This window comes from Anguilla rostrata, chromosome 7 (genome assembly GCF_018555375.3).
Source record: "Anguilla rostrata isolate EN2019 chromosome 7, ASM1855537v3, whole genome shotgun sequence".
Taxonomy (NCBI): Eukaryota; Metazoa; Chordata; class Actinopteri; order Anguilliformes; family Anguillidae; genus Anguilla; species Anguilla rostrata.
This window is the reverse complement of record NC_057939.1, coordinates 26,358,333-26,371,304: the sequence shown is the minus strand read 5'-3', so window position 1 is coordinate 26,371,304 and position 12,972 is coordinate 26,358,333. Positions and strand designations below refer to the sequence as shown.

At 42.4% G+C, this 12,972-nt stretch overlaps 1 protein-coding gene across 1 annotated transcript in view; it reads left to right on the top strand.

Moving 5' to 3' along the window:
- Positions 1–12,972, top strand: part of LOC135259488 (collagen alpha-1(XXV) chain) — a 200,417-nt gene that overhangs the window by 120,963 nt on the left and 66,482 nt on the right. The window contains exons 5-6 of the mRNA XM_064343959.1: positions 3,930–3,956; positions 7,802–7,828. Of these exons, the coding sequence (XP_064200029.1) occupies positions 3,930–3,956; positions 7,802–7,828 (54 nt within the window). The remainder of the gene's footprint in view (positions 1–3,929; positions 3,957–7,801; positions 7,829–12,972) is intronic.

Sequence of the window (12,972 nt, the reverse complement as noted above, 5' to 3'; positions counted from 1 at the left end):
TGCCTCTGCGACGGCACAGCCGTGGCCGGAGGCATTATGTTTTTGGGTTGTCCGTGTCACTGTGACCTCACAAAACACGTTTTTGCCTTGGTTGGTGGAGGCGTACAACCGCGAGGCGGTATTTCTAATTTAAAAGTAATTTATTAAATTTCGCTCATGTTACTAGGTGACTCTGTCTTTGTCATATTTGTGAGTTTTGTGGTAATTGGCCTGTGCGCAGCTTTTTGTGGTTTGGCTCCGCCTCTCTGAGAGTTGTCATGTCCAGTGTTCCATGTTGTATTTCTCCCCATTTCTGATTGATTCCCTGCTGAGGCCACATGGGAGGTGGGCTGTCCATGCATCAGACTGCATTCCTCCTAATACACTGAGCAAATATGACATCAGAATAGGAAGCTTCCATCTGTGAAAGTATGGAGGACAGCATTCAAATCGGAATGTATTTATGTGGCACATTTTCCAAAGCATCTGTCACAGTATGCTTCACAGCAGAAACTGACATGAAAATCCCCACAGAAGCAAGCCTGGGGCAACAGTGGCGCGGAAACACTACCTAGGTGGATAAATTGCAAGAAACCTTAGAGGAGCCAGACGCAGTAGGGGATCCCATCCTCTTCTGGTCACCTCAGGGGGTGGGATTACTGGGACCAATGTGGTCAGCTGGAAAATCTTTCAAAGTACTGGTGCTGGGAGAGGACTTGCGTGCATCATAAGCTTTTGGGTATGCCACAACAGACAGCAGGAGGGAATGTGGTGTAATACTGGCAAATGCTGGAGGCACAAAGAGTCAGAAAATCAGTATTTATTGGAATGTCAGGAAAAACTCACACCCCTGCGATGGTCAGTGACCTTCAATGAGTCAAGCTGTTTAGGCTTCTGTGTAGGGTTCAAGGTCTGGGAAATGGACGCTGTTAATTGACTTTTCACATTCCTAATCCACCTCAGTGGCTCTGACTGACTGACTGACTGACTGACTGACTGACTGACTGACTGACTGACTGAATGACTGACTGACTGACTAGTGAACCTCACATTTCACTACATGCGCAGGTTCCTGACAGCTGCCCCTGACCTTTTGGGGGGCCCTAAGCAAAATGGGGGCAGGGATTGGGCAATAGTTGTGATTGCAGACTGGGGCGGAGTTGTCTGAATGAAAAAAACACACATCCAGTGACATGCATCCCCCCCAACGTGATGTGAGCCCGCTAAAAGCCGCCTCCCTTTCAGGAAGCTGTAAATTCTGACTGTGGAATTCACAGTTTGCAACTGGATGCTGGGAAATTTCAAAGTTGTTTTGAATTGTTTTCTTCTTCTTTTTTGTCCGCTGAGACCGCAAACCAACAGTGAGTCCCCAAACTGTGTAGCTGATGCTGTGGGATTTTCAGATCAAAAGCCAAACCCAGCATTAATTCATAAATCATACCAGTGCATAGCACATACAGGCTAAGCAATAATTCACTCATGTCATAATTCAAGTCATACACAGCTCCGCTTTTGAAGTCTTTTGTATTCCAGTTGGGTCTTTAAAAGGTACCTGATGTGATTTAATGTGTAACGGACAGAAACTGTGCGGCGAAACATCATGTCATTTGATTCCGTTTGAGGAATGTTTTTTTTAAATACATGGCCCCCTAGTGGTCAAATTTAGAGTGAAATGTTTTAGTTCTGGACAGTACACTGTGCATTATCACAACTCATGATATGACTTGTATGCGTTGTGCTTTTTGAACTTTTTAAATCAGAGATAATGCTTCAAATATCCCATGTAGAATGATTCTTCAGATGGTGATCTCACTCGAAGCAAATGAAGAATGCATACAATGCACAACCATTGTTTCAAGTCAAACCTATTGCTGCCCAATCGCGGTTTGAGTGGGGGAAAAAAACTTCCATAAATGATTTCACTTTGTCAATAGAATTTTGAGAATACATTCAGTCTGATTAGTTTTTCACGGACAGGTCACGTAAACGTTCTTTCGGTGTTCCTGACCCGGGGGAAACCGGCGAGCGGAGTTTGGTGGAATGGCGGCCGGCAGGTTTCTGTTGGAGCGAGCTTCATCCACAGAATCGCCTGACAGAGGCACGCGTTCACAGGCTTTACAAACCCTGCAGTCCCATAGCTTAGGCGTGAACCACATAAACACATGTGCTTTTCATCTTTCTGCGCTGCTGTTTTTCCCCACAAGGGGAAAAGAACACAACTTCACATTTGTGTCTGCATTGTAGTCTATGCATTTTATGCATGGCCACAAACAACCAGATTCTGGCACGTTGCCAGTTCTGTTCACTTTATGGCTTGTTGGCCAAAATAGTAAAGGAGCCGGCTTTAATGATATGGGAAGTGCTATAAGGTAACTGGGGATATTCTCTGCTTTTTCCATCCATTAACCACTGAAGCCTAGTAGTTGTTAATTTGTGTGCATGGGCTCGTGAACAGCCTCCATGTCTGGGCAGAACAAAGTCTCTGTCGGCAGACCAACCAGACCTGTGGCTATAAAGTGCCGGTGTGTGTGTGTGTGTGTGTGTGTGTTTGTGTGTGTCCGTGTGTAAGATGTGTTGTGTGTGTGTGTGTGTGTGTGTGTATATGTGTGTGTGTGTGTGTGCTTCCAGACCCTGTAGAGTAAGCCTATTCCTCCCCAGACCTGGGTCGTATAATTTATTTTGAATGCTTTAACTCTGTATAACCCAGTGAAATTCCTACAGATTACTGAGTTTTAAAAAGAAACATGTGTTTTTGAAACATTGGGAACAACAGTCTATTTTCATATGATTTTATATTTTGGTTAGCAACTTGTTTTGTTGACGTTTCCCATATTCTATAACTCTTTAAACGTCCCTGGGAATTTGTGCATGTCCCTGACAAACCTGTACGTTAGAAACCAAAATGTGAAAATCCTATGGTCGTGGTGGACATTTGAGTCTTTTTAAAATGGTCAGTAATCTTCTGGAATTTCACTGAGGTCTACAGGACAGAAGTATTTCAAATGAAGTGTTTGACTCGGGTCTGCGTCCCACATTGACCTCTTAAGGGTTTTTCAGTAAACGGTCCCCACTCAGATCAGCAGGGCATTATGGATTGTGCTCTGTTTCTCATTTGATTCTTTCTTTAGCTCAGGGGGCTTTTCTAAATCATGTGATCATGTGACCCGTCAGGAACAGTCGCGTTATGGAAGTGGCCCTACTGAATGACGCGGTCGTGAATCCTGCGAAAAGCAGAAATTGAGTCACGCGCAGCAAACATGGTCCGGGCCTTACCGCTGGTCTCCCGGAGACTGCCGCCAGATCCGCCATCCTGACTCACCCAGGCTCTGAGAGGGCTTTGCCCTTTTTGAAAAAGGCCTGTTCCTTTGGGAGCTGTTTGGCAGGGTCCCGCTATGTTACAGGACTGAGCACAGTGCATTCATAAAGTTGTTGGTGCTTTGACCACATCCTGGTTTGGAAGGATTTGAATGAGCCGGGCTCTTTTACAGTACAGTTAGGGGCCACCTCACCTCCTGACATATATAACTCACCCATTAATCGGATTAGTTACCGCTGGAATGTAAGTCAGTATGAAATCCAGTTTCCCTTGAGTGTGGCACAGGCGAGCCATATTCTTGTTTATCAGACCTTCCCGGATTTATGTAATTTCTCCGAAAAAAAACAAAAACCTTTCAGTATGCTGCTGGTACTTTGCTTGTAAAAAAATATTGAGGTGCGTTTCAAACCCTAGACTAGATGTTCTACCTACCCTGCTTATTTTTGGCATTTACTACTTTTTGTCATTTTAGTCAAATTGTTTCACTGCCAATTTACTGGCTTTCAGGGGAATAGACCAGGGTCAGTGATATTTTATGCATTCTGTATGTATTGTAATTTATTATAATTTATTATGATCTTTCATTTTCTGTGTCTTAAATTTGATCTCTTTTCTTTTTTTCTCCACTTTAAAGGGTCCCCCAGGTCCTAAAGGAGACAAGGTAAGAAAGCAGATATTGTGTTAAAATATTCAGCTTATCCAAATATTTTTATTTTCATATTCAGTATTTTGAAGGTTCTACAATTGCCATTCTCCCTCCGACTGTTCTCCCTCATCCACATTAATGGGCGGCACATTGCTGACAACACCTGGCTCAAAGCAGTTCCCCAGAACTGTCCACTTGACCTCTTTCACCCCATCACCCTCAACACACATGCACACACCCTCAGGCCCCCTCCCAGCTTTGTTCCATACATTACCCTGAAAAACAGTGAGTTTATGCCTTGACTTTCTTCCTAAATACATTGCCTTTTTTAAACATGCATTTTGCATGGTACTCTGAATCTCTCACTTAAGTACAAATTCTTTTGAAACCACAAGCCTGGCTTATTCCATTCAACATTTAAACATTTATATCCCCCTCAGAAAGAAAAGAATGGTCCGCAGAGCCAAGGGTGGAGGCATTAATGACTTATCACCTCTTATCCATCGTCTCTCTTCTCTGTCTCTCCTATATATTTCTTTAGATTTTATTTCTATCTCTTTCTATCTTTTTATCTTTCTCATTCTATCGCCCTCTATCTTGTTCGATTTCTCTCTGTCTCTTTTGCTGTCTATATCCTTCCCTCTCTCTCTCCTATTTTTCACTCACTGCATTCCCTCCTCTCTCAGTCTTTTCCCTGGCATTTAAAGGCCCCTGTACCAGAGAGCTGCTGGGGGCTCATTCAGTTAAGGTTCCAGTGTATGAGCCCCCCCCCTCCAAATCCCCCTGCGCTGATTGTGCACGGCAGCCCTGCAGGGCAGCTCCTGATTGGCCACAGTGTCACCCAGGGAGGGAAGGGTTTCAGTTGGTAGGCTTGCCACTGTCTCATCATCACACATCAGTGACCTCTTGTGGTTGATTTGGAAAGCAGAGAACAGTTTGACTGCTCTCTTCCGAATCAATGAAGCACACAAATACGTCCAGACTTCCAAATTCGAAGAAATATACTCTAAGAAAAGAAATGGTTTCTAAGAAAAATGTTCTATGTTCTTCACTGGACTAGAAGAGAGCAGTAATTATGCAGAATCGCCTGCAGACTCTGGAAGTTTAGCAAAGAGGGGGAAAAAAAGACCACAGCCACAGTGCTGACAGGGACACTCTGTTTTTATTTTTATTTTTTAGTGGCACAATCTGGATTTTATTCCCCTGAAATATTACTCGGGTGACAGAGAGCTAAAGGGGCAGTTTTCCGTGATTAGATTTCTTCCGTTTCCCTTAGCATACCCTCTTCGTTTGTTCCTTTTTTTGCTCTGTGTATCTTTCTCCCCGGCTATCAGTCAACGGCACTCTGGCCTCCTGAAACCAATCACTCTCCTACACCCCGAGGCACCATAGAACTAATCAGAGATCTGAATGTTAACAGTAGCAGTGGCAGCCATTTACTGAATACACAAACTGCGGTAGAGTGGTCTTCCTCTTCCAAGAAGCTCCTTTTGAACTTGTTGCCTTAGCTGAAGTCGATAATTGATAGTCGTTAAATTAGATACAGGGGCCTTCATGTTCATCTTAAATCTTAACGATCATCATTAGTCTTCAGCTTTATTTACTTATTAGATTTTTTGTTGTAACTTTGACTGCCCACAGACCCCCTAATGTGGCATGAAAAGTAAAAGACTGTCTGAGCTTTACCCATTTTTAGCTCTCAGCTCTGACGTCCGCTTCAGTCCCTTATGAAATAGGGAGCTAAAGGTTGTAGATGGAGAGGTCGTAGTTTAACGAGAATGACCCACCAGGGAATATTCTGCCGTAACCAAAATGTCTGTTTTTATGTCAGTGGGTTTAATCACCTTGAGATATGCCCATAATAGTCAGAGTCAGTTAATCACTCTGAGATGCATCTTTAAAATTTAATCTTCTGTTCATCGCCCTGAGATACCACTTTACTCTATATCCTTACTCCCCTTTCTAAATTCTCCATTGCCTGAGTATCAGTAACAAGGTTAGGAGATTAAATAGTAATTGCGAAGATACTCTTATGGAAGGGAGTTACAAACAAGCCATTCGCATGTTAGCATACACCCCCCACAAACATATTTTTTTGTTACAGGGTGGTTTTGAAATGTTGCGTTTTTCCTCATGCATAAACATGCAAATGAATTGTTTTTATGAAAGCAAGTTCTATCCACATCACATTCAACACATTTGTAATATAGACAGAAATGACATTTTATTGATTAAGAGTAAATAGCTTGAGTACAATTGATTGTAGGTAGGCTGCAAGGTTGTCAAGTAAAGATTTATGTTTGGTACACGGGTCTCGGTGCAAATCGATAAACCAGGGGTTGCCAATCCTATCCAAAAAGGGACGATGTACTGGTGTACGTTTTTTGTTCTAGCCCGTTAATCCGTAGCACTAAGACAGCTGATTCTACTCTTGATCGAAGACCATGATTCGTTTATTAGTTGAATCGAGTGTCTTAGTTCTGGGCTAAAACTAAAACTTGTGCCCGCACTGACCCTTTTCGGATACGAATGGACACCCCTGCGATAAAACATGCGGCTTGGACAAAATCTGGGTCCAAGACAGATTTCTGGCTTGCTCTGAGACTAGACTTCAGTGCCAATAATGCTGGTTTCACCAAGACTGCCTATACATGCAAAGATAAGTTCAGTCTTGTGTCTGTCACCTCACAGAAGGTCGACAATCTTTACTGGTACACAGAGAGCAAGTAACTCAAGAACTGGAAACAACTATCATTTATCAACTGTCAACTATCATAGCTACCTAACATAACTATTTGGATAGCTATAGGAAACGTTACTTACAGGTCCAACAGAAAACAAGCCAACTCCACATCACATTTTATCCCCTTGGTGAGCTTCAGCTGCCACCATAGAGGAAAAGCAATTCCAAAGTTGACTCTGTTTTTTGCATTAAGCCGTTTGGCTTGTCGTTTTGCTTTGCTATATTTGTGCTTCTTCACTTCCACCATTGCAGTAGCTACAAAGGCTCCGCTGAAACCCGATCCCACCCATAGGCTCTGTAGCCTCACCTAACCCTCTCCACACAGAAAAGAACGTCACACCTAGAAACGTCCCGAAAACATCTTAGAAGAGAAAATACTGGCAGAGCAGTACGGATTCAGCAAATGTGCGCAAAGGCAGAGATTGCCAGTGCATAATAGATGTGCATAGAATGAGAGAGAGAGGGAAGGATATAGACAGCAAAAGAAAAAATCGTGCATAGAATGCCTTTAAGCGCAATAATGACACGACATAATTTCACCTTTGCCACGCCTCAAAGCAATATGTACAGCTTATGTGCCTGTCCATACACTGAAAACGCTGAAGGGCAAGTTTGACTGTGTGAAAAACAGAGCGCACATAAAACCTGATTCAAAGTAGTCACTGCCTCAGCTTCGGGTTTTCTGGTAAGGAGAAATGTGAAGGGAAATAAGACTGCTTTGTTTTTGTGATTTGTGGTGGTTTCTATTATTTTTACACTGTTGACACTATAAAAAAATTTATGACAGCAATCTGAGGATTTGATTGAGGCTTTCGGTCAGTTCTCATTGGATAGAGCTCGCTTTATGATGTAAGAGTTCACAGACAAAAAAAGGAAGTGACCATTGGCTCTTGGTGGACCAGGGTAATTGCTCAGATAGCAAACAGCCAATCAGCAGAGGAGCTGACATGCGGTGATTTTAATTTCACTCTTGGTCAGGTGACTCCAGGCCCAGATCTCCTCACACTTCCAATACACTGTGCGTGCATGCATGCGTGCTGAGTGTGCTGAGTGTGTGTTGAGCAGTGTAACGGGCTGTGTTTTTACACGTATCTTCTGATTTTCTGCCTCCTCACAGGGGGACCAAGGTGACCAGGGGCCACGGGTAAGGTGCATGCTTGAGGGCCCCGCCCCTTTCTGTGTGCCTCACATGTGTTTAAAACAAATATCAATCTCTCTCTCTGTCTCTCTCTCTCTCTCTGGGTCATTTGCTTAGCAGACACCTTTATCCAAACATGTGCATATAATTATGTATTGTGTATTGCTTTTTTAAAGATAATGGTTTGAGTTAATGTTTGGTTTTGGTTAGGAAGTGCAAGTGTTCCAGGTAGAATCCGGATTACGGTTATATTTACAGTAGGAGGATGGGAAAGGATCTGGGTATGGGTGGTTGTTGATTTTGGATTAGGTCATTTTTTTCACTTTTGGGACGTAAGACTATATAGGCTTATGTAATTTCATATTTCTTCAGTGAAATATATTTTCCATGAAAAGAATATTGTTGCTAAAAATTAACAGAAAATATGCTTTTGAAATTGACGCCTGAATGTTTGGTCTCTTGTTTATAGCATTTTGCTTTTTTCCTAAATAACTAGGACTTCCTGGAATGATCTCCTCTAGTGACTCGCTCACTTGGACACACTTAGCCTTATTCCAGTCAGTAAATATATAGTTCTCGCTAGCTGCCCTCTAACAGCTGTGAGTCGGCCAACATTTTTCAAATCAACAGTGCAGTAGTATAATGGAAAGTTAAGATCAGGTAGTCGAGATGAAGATCAGCTGTTGAAAGGATGAAGGATTGCTTGTGAACGGTCCTGCTTGCGGACTGTCATACCACCAATTTGCGAAATGCTGGCCAACCATTAGGTGGCTTTGCTGGAAAGCCTGAGAGGTGTTTAGTTGCTTTGAACACCGATGGGAAGTTGTATATATCCAGGAACTTTAGCACGTCCAAAACCTCCATTTTATTAAATTACAGAGTAGCAGTGCTTGTTAAGGAATTTGTGAATAGTGTGTGTGTGTGTGTGTGTGTGTGTGTGTGTCTGTGTCTGTGTTCTAGACTAACGTCAATAATGTTCAGATCAACAGCGATCCAGTTAGCCGGGGCAAAGGCTGTAAAAGGCCAATAAATGTTAGAATTTATACATAAAATTTGAGAATCTGAGACTTAAAAATGCTGCTACATATTCCACAAAAACTCCTTTGTCAGGCTCTTGGTCTTGGACGTGGTGTCTGAAAACGAAATACATTTTTTCAATGAATAGATGCACAAACTGCTCTTGCTGCAAATGATATGAGCGGCATCTTCAGGACGCCAATAGTGAAGGTAACATTTTCTACTGGAATATATTAATTTGTACCATTGTTAATTTCACCCCAATGGAAAACGCTAGTTTGTTTCATTGATTTGTCGTACTGAGGTCTGAAGTAGGAGGCCACCAGATATTTTTTTGATAAATCCCTGATGTTCACCCAAAGATAATTTGTTATCATTTTTTTGGTTATTGACTACTGTTAACCCCTTCTCTCTCCCTTTCTGTGAAGCACTGTGGGTGTGAGACTCCCTGAAGTGTCACTAATTGGGTTTTAGGGGTTCAGGGCTATGCAGAGGTTAAAGAACAGCAACCCCTTAATTACATCTGGTCACATCTGCCATCTTTATGGGAAAAGGATTGTACATTGATTTTTATTTTTCATCTCAGTCAACATGACCCATTCTGGTTAGGTACATATGCCCAGTATTGCCCAAAGGGTTGAGAGTCACCTGATGTAATGTAATGGCTCTGTTATCAGTGGTAGGTAGACAGCCAGGTATAAAATCACAGGCTCAGTGAGACCAAAAGCAACATTAGGGAGACCAGACAAAACTGAGAACACCAGACAAAACCATCGTTAACTCTCTAAAGTGGGTCGTTTGATTTGGGCAGGGAATTGGGTGGGGGTGGGAGGTGGGATAGATTTTGCCTGGGTTGGGTTTCTAGAATTAGCATTAATTTTGGACGTTTAGCCCGGGAGTTAAAGTCATCCGCCTCCAAGCTAAACCGTTTATCTTTCGCACCGCAAGGCAGACGACAGAGAAACCTCAGCCCAGGGTAAATAAATAGGGTTTTAATGGCCCCTATGCCCCCGTAGGCTACAGCCTCAGAGTGTTTATTTAATTAACTTATCGTTATGAATACCCTCCTCACGAGTGCTGAAATCTACCGGGAGAAACCGAGCGAGACGCGTCCACCAGCAAATCAAATCATCCGCTGACATATTGACTTAGCGCATTAAATTAGTTGGTTAATGTAGTAGAACAACATTACGGGGTTTCGGGAGAAATAAATTAATAATAGCTCAATGACTGAGGCTGTAACTGGAGAAGAGAGGTGCTCTCCTCGTGCTTTTGATAGAAATTTGAGTTTAACTTAATTTGGGCAAAACCATGGATGCATTATGGCTTATTAATCTTCAGTGGAAAATCCTGATTAAGGTAATACTGTGCACATAGGTTCCTGTTTATGGAAATAACTGTCAGGCTAGTCATATGTAACTCTAATGAGAGAGGGGGTGATTTAACTGTACTTTATAAAAACTCTGAACAGCTTTATAAACTAGTCAAGGTACTCTTTCACAAAGCTGTTTATGTTTTAAATGGACCTTGAAATTGTGGGTTTCCTGGATCAGCTGTTTGGAAAGAGTTTTAATTCAGACTGCCTGAGAACAAATTGAGAGAAGACATCTCCTTCTAAAGTGATGTCCTGGAGGTTGTTCAATTAAAGGATGCTGAAAGATTACTGACATTCTTTTATCAAGGTTTATCAGAGACATATTCCTGAGTAAAACATAATCTTCAGGAATACCATAATTTACCAGCTCTGACTCATTTGCAACAATGTGATTATACGTTATCAAAAATGGTAGGAGATTAACTGCAGAACTTCTTCTGCCACTGTGCCCAGAAACTTTAGTTGCATTGATTACAAAGCATACGTGTAGGTTTGGGGGAGACAGGGAGGGATATCACCCCCGATATTTTCTTATGACTGAATTCCTAGACTAGCTAGTATGCTTGTGAGACGTCACATTTCACTGCAAGAGACTAGGTGGTCCTGAACCGTCTCCCCCAAATTTGAAATGAAAACCTTGCTGATGTTAACAAGTATTAAATAATATTGTGAAGATTGGCCCAAACACAACAAAACCGTTCAAAAATGAATTTGACTTCATTTTGTTAGTGAAGAAAGCAAGTGACACAATTATGTTTCATCCTCAGCAGTGTGAACATTTATAATTAAAGATGTTGCCATCAACATGATGCCATCTCCCATACCATTTTGTTAATATCATTAGAATAATTCATATAAAAAGACCAGGCATCCTTACACTAACTTTGCACGTAACCAACAATTTAAAAAATGTCCCAACCTTGAAAAATTATATGTCACATATTTGCTTCACTAAGTTTTTAGCCGCTCATAAATGGATGCAAACATGGAAATGAACTTCAGTAAAGTAAGTTAGTAAAACAGGGTTAAGACAGATCGGGATGTGTCTGCACATCGGTGGTAAATTTGTCATGTAAGCAAATAGTTCCTTAGTTCTTGTTTTGCAGCAATGTGAGAAGACATCACAATCATTCTTAAGCCTGTTCGATAACCCAGACCGTAGCCAGCTGGCACATGCCATCTGTGGGTCAGGAGCCTCTGTACCTCCCTGGTTGGGATCAAACACAAAAGGTCAGAGGTCACTGTGAGAGTTGGAACCAAGTAGCACCCCTAGTGTGGGAAGCTCAAAATCACCATTTCCTTCTCAGGTTTGGCAGAAGAGAGCCAGGTGTAAGGGTCGTGACCGGAAGTCAAAGGTCAAGCAAGAAACAAATAAGGCATCCACCATTTAAACTGGTGCTGCTTTGGCCTAGTTCACCAGATAGCAGTAATATATTAGGGATGAAATAATGGTCTGTCTGTTGGGTGAGTGCATGAGGGGGTGCTAGGTAACAATGCTGCCAGCAGCTGGGTTTATTTTAAATGCAGTTATCTGAAACGCAGCACCCCTCTGGTTTAGGGAAGTGTGATGAATTTGGAAAAAATGAAGAGCGTCTTTTCCCCCTGCTGTCTTTGAAACATGAGCACGGCTTTCCGGTGTTTTCACAGGCAGACTAAGAGGCTTTAAAATGGCAAAACCAGCCAATCCCTGACTTCAACCAATCAGCATTCTGCCTAGCATTGCCCCCCCCCCCCCCCCACATGCACAGACACACACACACACGCACACGCACACACGTACACACACTCACACACAAATAGCAAATGGGAAATCTTAGAGATCCTAGAGCATCGTTACGGATGTAAATTTTTATCCACTGAACTCATCTGGAAACAGACAATTACTCAGAGAGGCATAATCACCCACCCCACATATTACTCAGATATTTGCTCCCACCTTCTCGTGTTTTTCTTGAGTGCACGGCATGCGTATAAAACACTGGTATTATCATCATGCTAAAAGAGAGAGAAAATGGCTGATTTGTGATTAGTGAATAGATTCTCAATAAACTCTCAAAATTCTCACTTATCATTATTCAGACATCATCGGTCTTTTGGCACAGGGTGGTACCTGAGGGAATGTATACTCCCAATGCCTTGCAATGGTCTGGTGGGGCGGGGGTGTTAAGGGGGGTGGTATGTGAAAACAATCAAACTGAGCTTGGTGTGGACTTGAAGGGATTTCAGCCTAACATGCCCCAGATAAGACACATTTTCACAGTTAGAGCATATGGTTATTACGTACAGACGGGTTGGCAGTGCTGTACTGGGGGTGCATACAAGCAGATCGCGTTGACCAATGGAAATAAGCCTATAAGTCTGTGTAAGACAGGAATCTCAAACTAGTCCTGGAGCACCACGCTATCTTCATGGTTTATGGTGCTTCCCAGTTAAATTTAAGACATTTGATTGGCTAAAGACTCATTACACCTTGTTTTCCTGGCCTACAGTAAACTGGCTGCTAATTGAAAAGAAACTACAGAGCCCCCCACACACCATGACCCTCCAGGAGTGTAGTTTCAGATTCCCGCATTGAACCGAATTGTGACATCTGAAACAGGCTCACTTAATGCTGGCCTTACACTTCACAATATTTTAAGCGATTTTACAGTCATAATAAAGTCTTTCCAGTCTTAACTCAGTTCATGTGTACTCACGATTAGTGTGAGGCTGTATTAAGATGGCTACGACTGAGTTTGTGACCGTTCCAACAAAATCA